This window comes from Nycticebus coucang, chromosome 16 (assembly GCF_027406575.1).
Source record: "Nycticebus coucang isolate mNycCou1 chromosome 16, mNycCou1.pri, whole genome shotgun sequence".
NCBI classification, from domain to species: Eukaryota; Metazoa; Chordata; class Mammalia; order Primates; family Lorisidae; genus Nycticebus; species Nycticebus coucang.
This window is the reverse complement of record NC_069795.1, coordinates 59,867,552-59,886,499: the sequence shown is the minus strand read 5'-3', so window position 1 is coordinate 59,886,499 and position 18,948 is coordinate 59,867,552. Positions and strand designations below refer to the sequence as shown.

General features: G+C 37.1%; 1 protein-coding gene across 10 annotated transcripts in view; it reads left to right on the top strand.

Moving 5' to 3' along the window:
- The window catches only part of LOC128567619 (uncharacterized), a 170,028-nt gene extending 156,170 nt beyond the window's left edge, over positions 1-13,858 (top strand). For all 10 annotated transcript variants that reach the window (XM_053564967.1, XM_053564971.1, XM_053564965.1 and 7 more), the window contains 2 exons: positions 8,839-9,498; positions 9,742-13,858. In XM_053564967.1, the coding sequence (XP_053420942.1) occupies positions 9,277-9,498; positions 9,742-10,059 (540 nt within the window). In that variant the 5' untranslated portion in view covers positions 8,839-9,276 and the 3' untranslated portion in view covers positions 10,060-13,858. The remainder of the gene's footprint in view (positions 1-8,838; positions 9,499-9,741) is intronic.
- Positions 13,859-18,948: the final 5,090 nt, after the last annotated feature.

The following is an 18,948-nucleotide window of genomic DNA, read 5'->3' as shown; positions in this document are numbered from 1 at the left end:
TCCAAAGCATAAATAAAAATTAATTGCAGCACACAATTGTTAATTATCAGGCTTTGGAGCATTCCAGGAGCAGTTGCTCATGAATACCTATTTAGCTAAATATCACTCTCTGACTAGGACATGCTGACATTGGCTATAAAGACACTTGTCAGTTGGTAAAACTTCTTGCATTTGCATAATCTAGGTCCAGGCTGCCAGTGGTCAGTATGCTTGTAAAGGATAAGTTGCCACAGCAGAAATAGGCGTATTTGGTTCATGAAGCTACTCTTTCTCCATCTTGTGAGTGTTTGCACCCAAATCAGAAGATTTTTGACTTCCAAGGATGGCCACATCATTATTCTTCTAAATGAATTGGGCTGTGGGTGTGACAGGCATTAGTGTGACTATTTTATGGCAGGCAATAAATCATAGTAGTGTGCATACATACATAACTTTTATACTGCATTTTTATTATCAAGTTGAATGTTTTAGGGCTCTATTAGAAGCTGTTTCTCCCAGAAGAACAATGACCTGAAAAATGTATGCATTGTTCTTTGGGGAGAGGACAAGACCAGTAAAAACCTTTGTATCTCAGAGATAAAGAGAAATTCAGAAAGGCCACTCATTCTCATAGGTTAAATTTACATACTAAGGAAAAGGAGAGAAAAATAGGAAAGGGGGTGCTTCCCCTCCATCTTTTGCAAATAAGAGACAAAGAAGCAAAAATAGCCTATCTTGTTTCTGCTGGTAAAGTCCATTAAAACAAATTTACATGGACTTTTCTAGTTATTTTTGTGATGTTTGTACTGAGTCTTGCTTTAAAAAAGAGTGCTGCTATGATGCTTAGAAAGTTGCAGGGCAATGATATTGATTGAAGTATTGGAGCTACAGGCCTGGACTTCCTGATCTTATTATTTTCAAGTCCTTGCTGTTCTCCAGTTTCTGCAGCCCTCCTCTCACCCTAATTGTAGCCTGTTCACTGAGACTTCTAAACTGTCTATGACCAGGCTTGACATGCACCACGAGGCATTTCAGAAGTTTTAATCTAACGTTTTTGTTTGGTATCATCAAGTTTTTAGTCTGTCTTTGTTGTGTGCTATAATTTCTAGAAGAATATAGCCTCTTGTTCCTTGGATTCAGTATATACCTTGTGCTGTAGTTCTTATACCTGGATTCTTGTCTCGTTACCCAGGACTGATTCTGTCTTAGGAATTTTCCAGATTTGCCCAAGTCTTCTAAGGACACCTAAATCCCAGCCTTATATTTTCCATTCCTTCTCTCTCTCAGCCACTGGGGTCCAGCTCCTGCACCACAGGCTGACTGAGGCTCTACTATCATGGATTAGGCTTTCTGAGGCTGCCTGCTTGAATTTTGGGACACTTTTGCTTCTCCTTGGCACAATGCTATGCTTTTATATTGAGTGAACTTCCACTGTTTCTTTTTCCTTTCTTTTTTTTGAAACAGAGTCTCACTGTCGCCTTCAGTAGAGTGCCATGGTGTCATAGCTCAGAGCAACCTCAAACTCTTGAGCTTAAGTGATTCTCTTGCCTCAGCCTCCCAAGTAGCTGGGACTACAGGCACCCACCACGACACCTGGCTATTTTTGGTTGTAGTTGTCACTGTTGTTTAGCAGGCCAGTGCTGGATTTGAGCCCGCCAGGCCTGGTGTATGTGGTTGGTGCCATAACCACCTGTGCTATGGGCATTGAACTGAACTTCTACTATTTCATGTTTTCTCCTTAATGCTAATTTTCTAGCTGTATTATCAACTCCTGTGTTCTGCAATATTCTTCAGATACTTTGTTCTGCCTGTTAGAATGGACATTCACCCAGCACATGCAGCTAGGCGATCCTGGTGGGTCTTATTTCAGGTCCCAGCTTCTTTCATTATGACCTGCCCAGGCAAGGGCAATTTTTACAAGCTCAATGCTTGTAAAATATGTTCTTTAAAAAGTTTTTTTTTTAAATACCACAGTTGAATCATTTTTATTCTAGTTAGGTTGTGTTACATTCAAAGAATTAGTTCCATACTTTTTTATTACTCTATGTGGATTGTGAAAATAGTTGCCTTTCTGTATTTGCAGTTCCTTTAAGTAATGAAATGAAAATAAACTTTGCTTTTAATGGAAATTTTGAGAAAAATTCTTAGAGAAAATTTATATTAATGCTGCTATAATCTAAATTGTGCCCATTCCTGTCCTGATGTCCAAAGTACAAACCTGAGCCTTATTACTGTGCTTATTTACGGCCATCAATCCCACTATAAATATGAGGAGTTAAAGAGCAGTCCACAGCAAGAGACATATATGTGTATGTTGAGGTGGGCGAGGGAGCCGCAACATGGAGGACTGAGAATTCCCCAAACAGGGACTTTCTCGACCACCCGAGACAAAGGGAGAAATGGTGCAAGAAATTCACATATAGAGTTTCTGTTAAAAAATCAGCTGAGACCAGGATAGACAGACACCATATCAGCCTGTAGCAAGGCAGATAGGTGCCATGCCCATTTGAAATCTTAGGAAGTTTTTATTTAAGATTTTAGGGTATGTGTTTACAGAAAGAAGAGCTAAGGAGTTAATAGTCTTGTGAATCAATCATGCAGGTGGTCTTTTGATTATGAAAAAGGTTGTCGGGGGAAAGCACTACATCATAGAACAAGTAGGTAATGCACAAAGTACTCTTAGAGAAGATGGGTGTGGGAGTTGAGGCCTGAGGCATTCCCATGGGCCGCCTCTGAAATGTCTGCCTGTATTATATTTCTCCCCATATCTCCTCTCTTTTTTTTTTTTTTTTTATTGTTGGGGATTCATTGTCCTCTCTTTTTGTTTTCTAGCAAAAATAGCTTTAGATGGAACCATCCTTTAATCCTTTAGACTAAGGGTAAAGTCTGTAGGATTTTAGAGTTTTATCGATTGAAGTAAACAGCTATCATTGCTTCTGTGTATTTAATCCCCCGGAAGAGTCCACAAAGGGCTCATCCCTGGAATTGGATTCTCTTCTTCCTTCCATTGCCAGCTCATGGTAGGGTTGTACAGATGGGCTGGAATCTAGAAAGGTCCTGTTGGCGATAAAATAGCAGCATAACCCTGCCCTTATGCCAAGAGTTTGGCAGGTCCTAGCGATTGATGACTTCTCAGAGGTTCTTTGTATAACACCTGAGTTTTGGGGGTTTTGTTGAGAGGGTTGCGGGGGGAATGTCGTTCTGTGGTGGTAAGGCTGTCCTTGGAGAAATTTAAAAAAATTGAGAGTAAATAATGTTTTATACAACCTGTGTGTATGTATGTATATATAAATATATGGCTACATACATACATACTCACACTCACACATACCCACGCTCATTCATTTATATATATACACATGCTTGTCTCATGCTGGGACTGAGAGGTAGGTAAGGACAGGGGAAAGCAACTCTGTTCCCTTGACAAATGTCAAAGGATTTCCTGTTAATATAACACTACCACACATGTGAGATCTCCTTATGCTGTATCTAGGGTTATTTTATTTAAGCCTTCTTAATTTTGTTCCTACTTCACATGTGAGAAACTGAGGTTTGGAGAAGTTGATTTACCTGAGTCCACACAGAAAGTAATTACTGGATTAGGGATCTGAACTCTGGCACTGTTACCCAAATTTGTGTCCTCCAGGCTATATTGCTTTCTGCTTGTTTTCTGTGATGTTTTCAGACTATTTTGATATAACCCCAAGAAGCAATATAGAGTGTAGGAACAAAATACAAGTAATTGACATTTACTAGTTGATTACTTTCAAAGAATTTTTATATACAGTATCTGCTTTATCCTCAGAAAAAAATAAGGTAGATGGTATTATTTTCTTCACTTAAGAGTTCAAAACAGAGACTCAAAAATTAAATAACTCCGTATCTTGTGAGTAGCTATAGTTTCTTCATCTGTCTATTGTTTACTATTCCATCGTGGAAGCCTATCATGATATCCTGACAATGGACACTTAGTTTTTCCAAGTTTTTGCTATTGAAAATAGTGTCTTTATGAACTTTTATATGAATATTTCTAGTGCATAGTTTACATAAATTTATCTCAGGTATATCCCTGAGGATATATTTTTAAAATGCACAATTAGGACAATAAATAAAAAAAAAGGGCCATGTGTGCACCAATGGTAAGAGTGTATCCTAAACCAGTGATTCTGTTTAAACTAATTCTATAAACTGAGTTAGAAAAAATTCTTTAAATCTAAGGTCTCACTTTTACCTGCCCCACCTCCCTAAAAACAACAACAACAACAAAAAACCTGGCTGGATGACTAGTCTGAGTGGTGGAGCTGGGACTGATTTCCAGTTCTGTAATTAGAGACAGTTGGGCCTGCCCAACTTTAATATATGACATTATTCTCACCTTTCTTCTTGGGTGGCCTGTGAACTACAAACTTCACAGGTTTAGAGAAGAGAGTATACACCACTGAGTTGCAAGTTTGTTTTTGAGAAGACATTTGGTTTTGAGAAATTACTCGAGAGTGTTTATATTGCTTCATCCATGAGTCTGTATTCTGTTAAGCTTGAAATGAAAAGAATGGCTTTGTGGTTTAGTTTTATGAGGGGACCAAAGCCATAGAGCTATGATCCAGTGCATATAACATTGAAGGATCACAATTTAAAGTCCAATAATTCTTGCCGTATGTCTTCACAAGAGGATCTTGAAGTTTTATGAGAAATTATGGCCTATGAATTTTTAAGAGTTATGTGCAATTTATAGTTAAAGAAAGGAAGTGCTGAAGTTTTCTGGAATGGTCCAAGGCTGTCATTAGAAAAGGCCTGACAGAAGCCCAGGATTATTGACTCTTTGGCTAGGACCCCTGGCAGGATTAGCTGTGACCCAATGATTCAATGATTCTGAATGGCTTCAGTTGGCTTTAAATGGAAATTTTCCTGTTCCAGGGGCCCTATTAATTTAAGGAAAGGACAGGGAAGCCAGCATGAATTGGTTCCCCAGAAAATTTAAGAAATAGTCATATTGCAGAGATTATATTAATGCAACTTTTGTAATGTACTCAATGATTAATGTTTTGCTCTTTAATGAGAATTGTAAGTACCATAATAACATGATCCAACAGATATTTAAACAGTACAAATACAAATGGTTATCAACATTTTATATGGAACAAAGCATACTTGAAGTATTTAAGTTAATAAATAAAAAACATAAAATTAATATAGCCTGTTTAAGATAAAATATGAAATGCTATAAAACTTTGGTGATCTGTATACTTTCTGGTGGCTGGCCAATAGGATTAATTAAATTACTACAGAAAATTCAGCACAAAATATTATCGGATTTAACCACCCACAGAGTGTGTTATTTGTTATTGTTTCATTAGGTGAAATCAAAGGTTACAGCATATCTTCTGCATTGATTTTCAGCCCAGAGGGGTAAAGTTTTAAAATGAGATGCTGCAATTTTAGTAAAGATCAGGAATTTAATAAAGGGATAATGCTCAATTATCTTATCTAGAAAAGTAAAATTATCTTATAACTATTTTATATGTGCATTCTTAGCCTTCAGATAGCAGAGAACTTCTTTGATGTTTACATTTTGAAGCTTGTATATTAACTAACGTAAGGTTGAATCTGGAAGGGGAGCTGTGAAGGTAGTAAGGTCCTTATGGAGAAAGGAATTGTTGTCAAGCCCAATGTCAATATTTACCCACATTTCATGCATGTTGCCTCTGGCCATATCCTTCAAAAAGCCCAGAATATAGGCTGAAGCCTGCAACACAGCAAATAGTCATTTCAAAGTCTCTTCATCTTATGTTTGTTCGTAACAAGTGGTAGGAATCCCTCTTTATTTATTTATTTTTTTAACTACTCCAAATGGGTGTGTCTTGTCTTGCAACTGAGATCACTTAATTTAGTGGTTCTCAAAGTACAGTCTCCAGGCCAGCAGCATCATTCAGGAACTTGTTTGAAATAAGAATTATCTTTTATTAAGACCTACTAAATTAGAATCTTTAGGGATAGGCCCCAGTGATCTCTGTTTTAAAAGCCCTCTCTGTCATTCGGGTGTCTGATAAAGTTAGAAAATAACTGATTTAAAGTATATCAATCATTATAATCAATATAATCATTTTTTTTTGGAACCTGTATCAAAGAGTTCCTATCCCAGTTTTGATTCATGATTCTAAAAATAGAAAATGCACTTAATTTGTAATGCAACAGTCTGTGATGTTTATTATCATATTTTAGTCTTTTTTTTTTTTTTTTACTGCCTACTCAGAAATGAGTAATTGTTCTCACAAATCATTCATTTTCTTTCCCTTTGAGAGACTAGTCTTCAACTTTTCACTTAATATGAAAGGTCATCTTCAAAAAAAATTGTCTGATGCTTCAGTTATTTAATTCTCTAGAGAGATTCTGAGAAGCAAATTTGGTTCATGCCAATCATTTCTTTCTCATTTCTTAAGAAAGATAGTCACTTCACTGTCAATAATGATCAGCAATTTTTTTCTCTAATCTCTACTTTAGGACTAGCCAAAAGTTCAGTGGCCAAGAGTTGTTGCTTTAGGACTTCAGAGTTGACTTTAATTCTGCTTAGGCAGCATGTTCATGGGGGAAAAGTCAATCATAAAGAAAGTTGAAGTATAATAGGTTTGGGGAGACAGATGGGCTTGGATTGTGACATGTAAATTTGTATGTATTATATATTCAATTATTTCTGATGTATGAAATTCAGGGGAATCATATGTTCTAGATTCAGTGAGATTTACATAGCACAAACCTCTTTTGCATCTTGTCAGACAAAAGACCCATGTGGATTGAATGTGCTCACGTTCATGTGAGCACATCTAGTCCCTGGAGGAAGAATATCATCAGAATAGGGTCACCAGAAGGGAGATGAATGTGTGCCCTATGGAAACACAATAGCAGATTCTGGGTAGAAATTGGAAATCCAGGGACCACTGAGATTCGAGGGAGGACCCACATGGACCAGGGCAGAGAGGAGGGATGCTGAGAGTCTACCAGCAAGGTGGAGAAAAGGAAGTGGATGCACAAGGAGCCAGGGGTCTGAATAACCATAAGGCCTCCGTTGATAGTATTCCGTAGTCTAGGATTCTAGTGGGGAAGTGAGTGAAAGAACGCTTCTCGGACAGAATTGGGCTGGGTGGTATTGACCACTGTCTGAGCAACTCTTTTCTGAGTGAAGTCAGGCAGAGACATCATAGACTCTGTATTAATAGCTTGATTTATAGCTGAGTACCTGGCCAGACCTTCTCAGTTTGGTCCTCAAACCATTAGTATTTTTGTGCATTTAGAGAGGGGATCAATTAAAGGGGGAAATTGGCCTCTGAAGCCCAAATTATGGGAGGCTGGCTATAGAGCCTTGCATTTGGAAGTCCACAAACATTGACTAATGCCTTCCCGATGTCAAGTACCATGGAGATACTAGGGATCAAGTAATGAGCATGAATTCCTGTCCTCCGGGGCTCCAGGCCTAGTGAGGGTGATAGATATCTAAACAACTTATTATAATTCAATCAGATGATTTTTGTCGGTGTGGAGTATTATGTAAGAACCTACAGTTTGTTTGTTTGCCTGAGGAAATCACCTAAATTTACATATAAAAAGTGATACTATACCTAGGCCAGGTAATGAAGAGGGTATTGAAAGTAAAAGGGTGAGTGTTTAAGGAGCTGTGTTGTGCTCAGTCCACAGTGAGCCATCTGTTTCTGCATCAGCATAGGATACCTGAGAGTGAGTGGTGGAGTTAAAGTTGGACAGATGGCATGGAATCACATCACACAGGACCTGTGTGTGATCTTGCTGGGGGACTAGGGAACAGAGCTTTAGACAGAGTAGTGATATGAAGAGATTTCTTTTAGAAAGATCATTGTAGATGCTTTATGGAAGGATAAAGAGTAGAATAGAGAGAACAGAGGCCAAATTCAGGAGTAGAACCTTGTAAAGTGCAGTGAATGCATGATGCAGGCCTGACTTAGGCCTGACCAGTGCCAGCAGGGTAGAAAAGCAAAGTTGATTTTTGGAGGCTTGAATTTTTCTTGCTGACTTCTCAGTTTTATTTCTAGTTCCACTTCTTTAGAGGCTTCTGTGGCAATGCTGTTATAGATGCTGCTTCTGTAGTTGCTTTAGATGGATGGGACAGATAGAACTTGAATCTACATTCTCTCATTTGTTACACGAACCTTTTCTCCCCTCTGAAAGAATTTACCAAAATTTCCTAACAGTGTGAAACTAAACCTAAGAATTCCATGTTAGTATATTAGCAAATAAACTCTGTCATTAGTTACCATCTTTTATGACAAGTAATAACCTTTGAATCTGGTATGTAATTTAAGTGGCTTAAATCAAATTGATATTTGCTATGTGAAAGACCTGTTAGCTTCACTGAGGAATAACCAAAATCTACTGGATATGCTCTTGCAGAGTTTACCAATCCTTCCTTATTCTCTATAGCCACAAATCAAGGAACTTTCTCAATACTTTGTTTATTCATGCATGCATTCATTCACTCATCCTATTAATCCAATAGTCTCAACAAATATTTGTTGAGTACCTACTATGTTAAAGTGAAATAAAGATATGAGAAACACATCAGAGTTGGAAATAAAAATAGAATAGAAAGTTCTGGGTGGAAATTCCTGCATTTAAAAATACTCTGAGACTTTGGGCTACTTAATTTTAATACTGTATAATTTCCTTACTTTAGAAAATAATGCTCTGGAAACTTATTAAGTTGTTAAATATAGTTGATATCCATGGATTTATGCTAGTTATGGCAGAATCTTAGTGAATGTGGGTTATGTTTGACTAGGAGGGATTCCTTGTCCAGGGAGCAGTTACTTCAAAGACTTTTCTCTCTCTTTTTAGGAAATCTGATACCTCCTAGGCCAAGAAGAACAACATGAGAACTCTCTGAAGGTCATTGAATTCCTTTAGAGAAGTCCACAAGAGAAATCTGAGATCTATACACCATTGAATCTATGATAGCTGAGGATACATTACAAAGAGTCAATGTAGTACCTATTTCCTTTAGCATTTGGCTCCTGGTCCTTTTGTTGTGAACTCTTTGTTCCTGCAAAGCTGGCTGGGATCAGAATAGCGAGTCCAAAAAATCTTGCCAATGACAAAGGTTCAGTATCTCTCATCTTCATCCCCACACATGTCACTGATGAATATCATCCTGAAGATACAGAGGGTAGAGTCCACCTATCAGAACATGACCGTCTACAAAGAAGTTTAGAATCATCAGAGCCACTGGTGGAGACACCTGAGAGTCATGTGACTGAGGTTTCACAAGGTCCTTCCATGCTTCCAGTCCAGAGGAGAAAGCTAGACCCACTCTCTAGTAAGCCAAGGAATGTTAGGAAGGTTGTAAGGGCGAAGAGAATGAGAAAGAGCAAGAGAAAGAAGAAAAGGGAGGCCAAATGCCCGCCCATTCTTCCAACGCCTTCGGCACCACCACAAAGTGAAGATGAGACTATGGATAACAGTCATGGGGATAAAGATAATCCTCATCTTCCCAGTAAGGTAGGGATGAGGCATAAGGTGGCAAAATCCTGGGCTTTTTGGAAACTCTTCCATAATAAAAATAAGGACAGCTTTTCACCTGGAATGGGAGAAGTTGAGGATAAAGGAGCTTGAGAAACAAACTGAGATCCTTGGGCCCAGATACAGCATGAAAGAACTGGCTCAGAGAGTCATATTTTTTGTTTATTTTTTAAAATTGGGTATTAGCTTTGAGGGCTTTTATCTTCTTTCTTCTACTTTCAGGAAAGAGTACAGAGCCAGCAGGATGAGGGTTGCTGTGTGATGCATCAAGAAGAATGCCAGATCCAGTCCTGTGAGCTCCCAGTGCCTCAGGAGTCTGGGCCCTCATCTCCTGCAGTGACATCTTTGGCATCACCACCCCTCTGCTTTGGTGGCTTCCTAAGCTGTGTCTGCCAGACCTTCTCAAGGTCTAGGAAGCAGAAGCCTCCCAGAAGAACGAGTAACAAGCAAGCTGAGGCAGGCCATGATGCTGAGGTTCTGAGACCCGGTCTATTGAGGGGTCTGGGCAAAAACAAAGTGCTGCCTCACCAAAGCCTGTAGCAAGGTGATACTGATGTAGCATTCTCTTGTTGTTTAGTTTATAGTTTCCCTGTATGCCACAGTTTTTCTTAGTTGAGTTCTTGCCTTTCAAAGAGATAGAAAGCTGCTTTTATGATGAGATCTGCACTTCTAAACAGGTAGTAAAAGCAAAGTAACTTTGAGGCTTTCAACTTCTACCCAGTGGTAGAATTACTCCTTACTTCCTTTCCATTAGACTGAGGTCGGATTTGCTCTGGAGCAGCAGTCCCAAGATTCATGTTTATTTGACTCATGTATTCAGTAGGCTGAATTTTCCCGTACCTTCTCTGAGGATGGAACCCACACAATTTCATTATTTTGAGTAGTATCTTCTGATACCTGTAACCAAATGGAGACTCTTTATGTCCAGCACCTCTTATTATTTTCATTTACCTTTGGCTGGAGGTTCATTTTTCATTCTTCTTCAGTACTTTGTTGAAATTCTTCTACTTTCTATCTAATTTGAATAGCCTCAGGGTGTGGTAGCTGCTACTTTTCTTATTACCTCCTCCATCTCTACCCAGTGTTTATATTCCTTTTTGTCACTTGTTGGTAAGATACCTGGCTCTTCCTTCTGAAGTAAATCTTTGGTGTTCTCTAGTCATCTGTATTGAAACAGTCACACAAGGTAATGTTCCTCCTTGTCAGACTTAATTAGACTCTTACAGAACCCAGAGTTCTCCTGAGAATCTTAAAAAAGATAAGTAATTTTTAAAAAGTTTAAGATCATTTTATTTTCCCCTTGTTGTCCTGGAATGCTAGGGTAGTCCTTTGCCCAGGGTGTAAAACAAAAGTTTGAATTAATCTTAAACCTTCCTGGAAGGGAGTATGTTTAAAAGAGTTTAGGAGTTTCCCTAAATAGGTTTATTACCTATTACTATTTCCTACTTATCCAAGTTCCCCAATTCATATAAGAATAATAAATAAAAGTTTAAATAGAAATAAACATGCAAAGTACTACATAAGAAGAAAGTAGTACTCTTTATTTTCTTTCATCATTAACACTGACCCTGATCATTACTATGCTAAAATCAGAAAAGGGACCAATATGTTTGCTTTCTTCTTTTTTTGTCTGGAACAGGACTTAGTACTGTTGGAAGAATGTAGTTGGGAAGGGAATCGAATGGGTTTTAAGAGTCATGGGAAATATCCTCTAAGGTGCCTTGGAGGTAATTGGTAAAAATCAACCTTGAAGTCTTGTGGTTTGGTGAGGATCTCAGATTAGAATTAGACATTTTGTAAAAAGTTGTACTCAGTGCAAAATGTAAAATGGGACACCGTTCTAAACTCAGTTCTGCCTTGGTACTTTTAATTGCCTAAAAAGTAGTTGATGTCTCATTTTGGAGAATATGGGGTTTTAATTGAGCTAATTGGCTATTATAAATGAGTACAAGCTATTATATAAAATTATCTAAACTGTACCTATATTTAGATACATATTTTCTCAATTTAATACAAGTATAAGAAGCATATTCCCAGGCAAGGTATAATGTATGGAAAGTTTTGAGTCATAGAGCCTATTATTAAAAGCTCTCAGGAATGTAGATATTAGTGTTGCTATTAATACTTTATTATTGTTAATGTTTCTTAAGATGTGTCAGGATGAGCTATTCTGTCAAAGAAAAACTATTAGTTGGAGACTAGTTAGTCATATCTCCAGCCCCATCTATAATACTGATTTTCACATGAAACTTATTTACTACAAATTTAAAATATAGTTTTCAGATAAGTACAAATCTATACCAGCATTTAGTTTTGCATTTTTTCTGCTTATGTGTCATGACCTCTCATTCACAAATAAGAGAAAGGGCATCCGTGTCTCCGATGCATTTGTAAATGAGAAAGTATAAGTTCTCAGGTTTTAAATTTTGTTTTCTGTCTTTATGATCTGAATTATTAAACATGATTTATGACTTAATAAAGCTGGTTTTGAAAAATATACTTGGCAAAGTAGTATAGCTGTACCAAAGTAAAAACAAATGAAAAAAATAAAACCTGCTACTATTGATGACAGATAAATCTTAGGAGTTATTTTTTAAATTTGTTTCCCCTGCAAAGAAGATACACAAATATTGTAAATGTGTTGTAAACAGAAATAATTAAACAGTATAGACATGATTATATTGAATATATTTAGTTTCCTTTTTTTTTTTCCCCAGGGAACTCAGAGAACTAGGTAGGTAGCAAGCGTTGTGCAGATTAATGAAGCTAAGATTAAACAAGTCAATAAAACTCTTACAGCACTTTTTTCAAGATCATTCCCTTAATCTGATAGGGAATCATAAAAATTTTTTAAATAAATTATTTAACTACTAGTCTATTTTTTCTTTAAAATATGATTATTTATTTTTGCTATGGTCCGAATTCCAACATTCCATATTGAAATTATTTTTTACTGATCATTTTGTTTTTGTCACCTTATCCTCACATTACTGTCCAAATTCCAATTAATGTCATCACTATTCACCAGGAAAAAAACTCACTCTAATATAAAATTATACCAAAAAAATAGAGGAGGTTTACTTATTAACTGAGTTTTGACAGAAAAAGCAAAAAGTATCTAGTTCTGTCATCTTACTTATAGAGAAACCTGAAACAGAAATATAGAGCTCTCTCAAAATGACTTAGCTGGTTAGTGGCAAAGCTAAAGCAAATAATAGCTAACATTAGATAAAATATTGTGCTTTATACACACGCCACTAATGTTCAGGCAATCTGCATAGGGTTGATATGATAATTTAAGTTCAGAAATGTCCCAGGACTGGCAAGTCCTATGCAGTAGCTAAATTCAGATCTGTTGGTTTCTGAGGTCTCTTCTCATTACATTCTACCTCTCAGAATTATAATATAAAATTTCTTTGTTACAAGTCTGTGTAATAAGAAGAGGCATTTTCAATAATTTGCCAAGATTTAGATTTTAACCTTAACACACATGCAATAAAAATAGACCAATTAAAAAGTCTAATTAAAAAGATTAAATTCAAAAGCTTCTGCACAGCTAAAGAAATAATCAACAGAGAAAACAGACAACATATAGAATGGGAGAAATACTCATAAGTTATACATGCCATAAGGAGCAAATAACCAGAATCTAGAAAGAATTCAAGTAAATCAGCAAGGAAAAAACTGCTAAAAAGTGGATAAGACATGTAAACAAGCTTTTCAAAAGAAGAAAGACAAATGGCCAATAAACATATGAAAAGTTGTTCAACACTACTAATTATCAGAGAAATGCAAATTAAAATCACAGTGAGATGTCATCTTACTCCAGTTATAATGGCTTTTCTTAAGAAGTCCAAACAATAGATACTGGCATGGATACAGAGACAAAAGAATACTTATCCACTGCTGGTGGGACTGCAAATTAGTACAACTTTATTAAAAACAGGATGGAGATTCCTCAAACAACTAAAAGCAGACCTACCATTTGATCCAGCAATCCCATTACTGGGTATTTACCCAAAGAAAAAGAAGTCACGTTATTAAGGAGACTTCTGTACTAGAATATTTATTGCAATGCAATTCATAATGGCAAAGATGTGGATGAGATCAACCCAAGTGCCCCTCAGTTCTTGAGTGGAATAACATACAGCCACAAAGAAGGATGAATTAAAGCTTTTTACAACAATTTGGTGGAACTGGAGACCATTATCCTAAAGAAGTATCTAAAGAATGAAAAACAGGCTGGATGTGGTGGCTCACACCTGTAATCCTAGCACTCTGGGAGTCCAAGGTGGGTGGATTGTCCTGAGCTCAGAGGTTCGAGACCAGCCTGAGCCAGAGTGAGACTTCATCTCTACAAAAGAAAGCCAGGCGTTGTGGTGGTAGGCTGTAGTCCCAGCTACTTGGGAAGCTGGGGCAAGAGAATCACTTCAGCCCAAGAGTTGGAAATTGCCGTGAGCTGTGATGCCACAGCACTCTACCGAGGGCCACAAAGTGAGATTCTGTCTCAGTAAAATAAATAAGTATGTAAATAAAAGGGGAAAATAAAATTAAATAAAAGACCCTTGAGACTAAGACAACTGAAAGCAGAATTAAAGAAAAAAAGAATGGAAACACAAACATTACACATACTCACTATTAAACTGAACCTAACTGATGAACACACGTGTGATTAGAGGAGGTAAAATCACATTATAACCAAGGTATTTGTACCAGAATATTTATTGCAGCCCAATTCATAATTGCTAAGTCATGGAAGAAGCCCAAGTGCCCATCAACCCACGAATGGATTAATAAATTGTGGTATGTATATACCATGGAATATTATGCAGCCTTAAAGAAAGATGGAGACTTTACCTCTTACATGTTTACATGGATGGAGCTGGAACATATTCTTAGCAAAGTATCTCAAGAATGGAAGAAAAAGTATCCAATGTACTCAGCCCTACTATGAAACCAATTTAATAGCTTTAATACAAAAGCTATAACCCAATTATATCCCAAGAATATGGGGAAAGGGGAGAAAGAGGGGAGAGGAGAGGGGAGGATGGGTGGAGGGAAGGTAATTGGTGGGACTACACCTATGGTGCATCTTACAAAGGTACATGTAAAATTTACTAAATGTAGACTATGAATGTCTTAATACAATATCTAGCAGGGTGCTGTGAAGGCTATGTTAACCAGTTTGATGAAAATATTTCAGATGCATATCACACCAGCACATTGATTGCATTAATGTACACAGCTATGATTTAATAAAAAAAAAAAAAAAAAGAAAGAAAGAAAAACTCAGTGGAAGTCAAGCAGGGGGATGGAGGAGAAGGGGATGAGCAAAAACCTACCTAATAGGAACAATAAACACTATCTGGGTGATGGGCACACTTATAATCCCCACTTAAGCATGACAAAATCAATACACGTAACTAAAACATTTTTACCCTTGTAATAGTTTTAAATACGAATTAGGAAAAAGCTGTTTCTATATTAGGGTATAAACAATAAAATAGTTAACCTAAGTATGACTGATAAAAGAATATTGCCATGTAATATAAACAAATTTTTTATCATGATATCCAATTAAACTGAGACAATTACTTTACTGAAAAGTGATCAAGAAGAAAGAGATAGCACATCATCAAAGCAAGGCCTTCCATTTGAAGGAGTCAGGGGCCAAGGCACAACAAAGATGAATTAGGCCCCATAGAAAGCTAAGAGACTGTGGGGTATTTCCAAACTGTTTTCAGGTAAAATGTTTGAGACTTGGGCCATAGAAAGACAGGCTCTTCTGCATAACCCAGTGACCCTTGAAATAAGTGACTATACCCCTGCTAATAAACTCCAGGCTCTAAGTGGAAAATTTAAATTTTCTCACGCTACAAAACATTCTTTTCATTCTGATTTGACAAGGCCTCTTGCAAGACAAAAGAAAAGAACTACAAAACTGAAAGATTCAAACCACTGGGCTGTGTGATCAAGAAATACAGTTCTTCATTTTTGCAAATTCAAAGATGTGAGGACAGCTATTGGATGGGGGAAAGTCAATTGGTACAGATTTCCTGAGGTATTTTCTGCCAGCTGCATGTACAAAGAATTGCAGCCCTGCCTCCATCCTGGACCCTTTGTGATAAACCATCTCAGAAACAGATATGGTTACCACCCTCCTCCTTGACAGTGCTGAGGTCTAGTAAAGTTTGACTAGGATTCTTCCTCATGGACACCCTCCCCCACACACTACCTTTGCCTTAAAGTCAGTCCTACACTTGGAGGGAAGCTGGTGGATAGTTACTTTGATAGAAGTTTCAATAGCTTACATGAAAAGTAAACCTCAAAACAGATGACAAAGAGTTTTAAACAAGTTACATAATTTTAAATGAATTCCACATTCTAAAATTCAATCACAAATGATTTCTTACGTGACCTTGACTTCTTTCCTAATTATAAAAACCTTTCTGATTCTAAGATGCCTGTGAAAATACACAATCCTGGATCATTATGGGAGTAACTCTTTTGGTGAACAACACAGTAAATCCATTCACAGGAGAGTAGTAAAGCAACAACTGGAGTTGTTAATAACTACCGTGAGAAATATCCCTTTATATCTGTCCTATTACTTGGAAGAAAGGAGAGTTATAATGCTTATGAAAAGTTTCAACCAGCATTTAGTACCAAAACTACTTTGCCCTTGATATTCAAAAAGAATCTCTGGCTAAAATTTATATAATATAAATATGAAACAACATATGAAAAATAAAACAATCTCATGGCTGCTTTTCTAAAAATTATCATTTATCTTAATTTAAAATTTGGCTTTAGGCTGTGCATGGTGGCAAACACCTGTAATGCTAGCACTCTCAGAGACAGAAGCGGGAGGATCACTGCAGGTCAGGAGTTCAAGACCTGCCAGAGCAAGAGCAAGACCCTGTCTCTACAAAAAGGAGAAAAATTAGCTAGGCATGATGGTGCCTGCCTGTAGTCCCAGCTACTTAGGAGGCTGAGGCAGGAGGATCACTTGAGCCCAGGATTTTGAGGTTGCAGTGAGTGAGATTATGCCACTACACTTTGACTTAGTGCAACGAGCAAGATTCAGTCTCAAGGGAAGAAAAAAAAAAAAGGTTTCATTTTAAAATTAAAACTATGAAGCAAAAGTCTGTATCTAATTCTGTAAGTTATCTAATTATAAATATGTAAACGTATAATAAGTTCTTGTGAAATATCTGCCTAATAAGCCTGTGAAATATCTGTGAAATAAGCCTGGATTGAAAAGACAAATATCAGATCCTAGTTTTGCCATTTACTACTGTATAACTTTGGCTACTTATTTAAATTCATTAATCATTGGCTTCCTCATCTATAAAAGGAACATATCCCTGGTGGTTTTTATGAGGATTTCATGAGATCATGTTTCTGAAAAATCCTAGTGGCTTTTTTTGCTGTTTTGCAGTAGAAAACTTTTAACAATATATTGCCCATTGAATTCTTATAAAACCAAATATTAATTGACTAAATGCTACAGGGTGGTAAGCTACTTATGTCAACAGTTATTTCAAAGGGAACTAAATTTATATCTGGGGGCCATATATAGAAATAGATTGAGTATCTGTTTATTCCCAATTTGTGTGTCTCTGGAGAAAATTTTTACCCCAGTATTCAACAAGCCAGAACTCCTTGACTGTTACAACTTGTGAAATAATTATTTGGGTCATTGTCCCTGTTTTGTAGAGCTGAACAGATACTTACCTGGTCCTAAACTGTTGTGATTTATGAAGCAAATTTTCATTTAAATGTCATCAACATTTCTTAAAGAAACTTAACAATTTATTCAGTGGCCATAATAATGTAGTGTTTTTTTTTGTTTGTTTGTTTTTGTTTTTTTTTTTGAGACAGAGCCTCAAGCTGTCGCCCTGGGTAGAGTGCTGTGGCATCACAGATGGCAGCAACCTCCAACTTCTGGGCTTAAGTTATTCTCTTGCCTCAGCTTCCCAAGTAGCTTGGACTACAGGTGCCCGCCATAATGCCTGGCTATTTTTTTGTTGTTGCAGTTGTCATTGTTGCTTAGCTGGCCCGGGCAGGGTTTGAACCTGCCAGCATGTGTGTATGTGGCTGGTGCCTTAGCTGCTTGAGCTACAGGCACTGAACCTAATGTAGTGATTTTAAACTTTTTGTCCTCTAACACATTTGAATGACAGATGTTCTATCAATAACAATACCTCACTATGACAATGTAATCAATAAAATGATGATAAAGGTACCTTTCAGGTATATAGGAATTTTTCAAAAATTATTGGGAAAAGCCCCCTACCCTCTATATTCTAATAGTCCCCTTTGCCATTTCTCCTATTTACCTGTTGAATGTTACACCAATACTGACTATGTAAAAGACCATTAAAATTTCTGAATTTTGTGATCTGGAATTTTATTTTGTTCTATTAAGTAGGCATGTGTGGAACATCTGTGCTTAAACTGAAGTTATTTTTTATGTTAAAAAAATTAAAAAATATTTATTTATTTTTATTTCAAATTAGTATGAGGGAACAAATTTGTAGGAACATTGTTCTCACTTTCAAGGTAAAGTTCAAGTTGTAGGAGATCCCCTCACTCTGGGGGGGAGTGTGCTAAATATCCTTACTGTGCACAGTATGTGAGATCCCACCAATTGCCTTCCCTCCTCTCAGCAATCCCCCCTCCTTTCCTGCCTCTCTCCCTCCACTCTCCTCCCCCTTGCTAGAATATATTTGGGTTTTTATCATTTATATGAGTGTATAATTGTTTTTATATTGGTTTCATATTAGTATTGAGTACATTGGATACTTTCCCCCCCCATTCTTGAGGTACTTTACTAAGAAGAATATGTTCAAACCAAAAACCATTTTACCACAAAGACATTTACAACAGAATGTTTATTGAAGCTATTGCAGCTCATAGTTCAACAAAGAAAACATACATAAAAAGTAGAAGAACCTGTCTGTGCTATTAAAATACAGTCTGTTCAGAGAGAAAAAAGACAAGCACTCCTGATGACTGGGTAGTATGAACGGTATCCAAATGAGCTCAAGAAAATGCTATACAGTGTAACTGAGCACTGATGCGATGCCTTGTACAGGAAAGATTATTGCGAAGTGGAATGTATAGGCTGGCTTCTGTGAATAGTTAAGTTTTGAGCTGGATGGCCAAATTTGGTCTAGATTTATTCAATCCTACATGCAGACAGGTTAAAACCACTTTTCTGGTAGAGTCTTAGAAGCTGGATGGAGCCAGAACACAAGTGTAAACCAGATCCAAGATGGAAAGCTGATAGAGACGGTGCCATTATGTCAAAGGGTAGGCAGCCAAAAGATGAATCAGGAACTAGAAAGTTAGGGATTGTGTAAAGGTAGAAATGGTGCAGAGGCAGTCACAAAGGTTAGAATAAAGAGAGGAGCACGGCATATG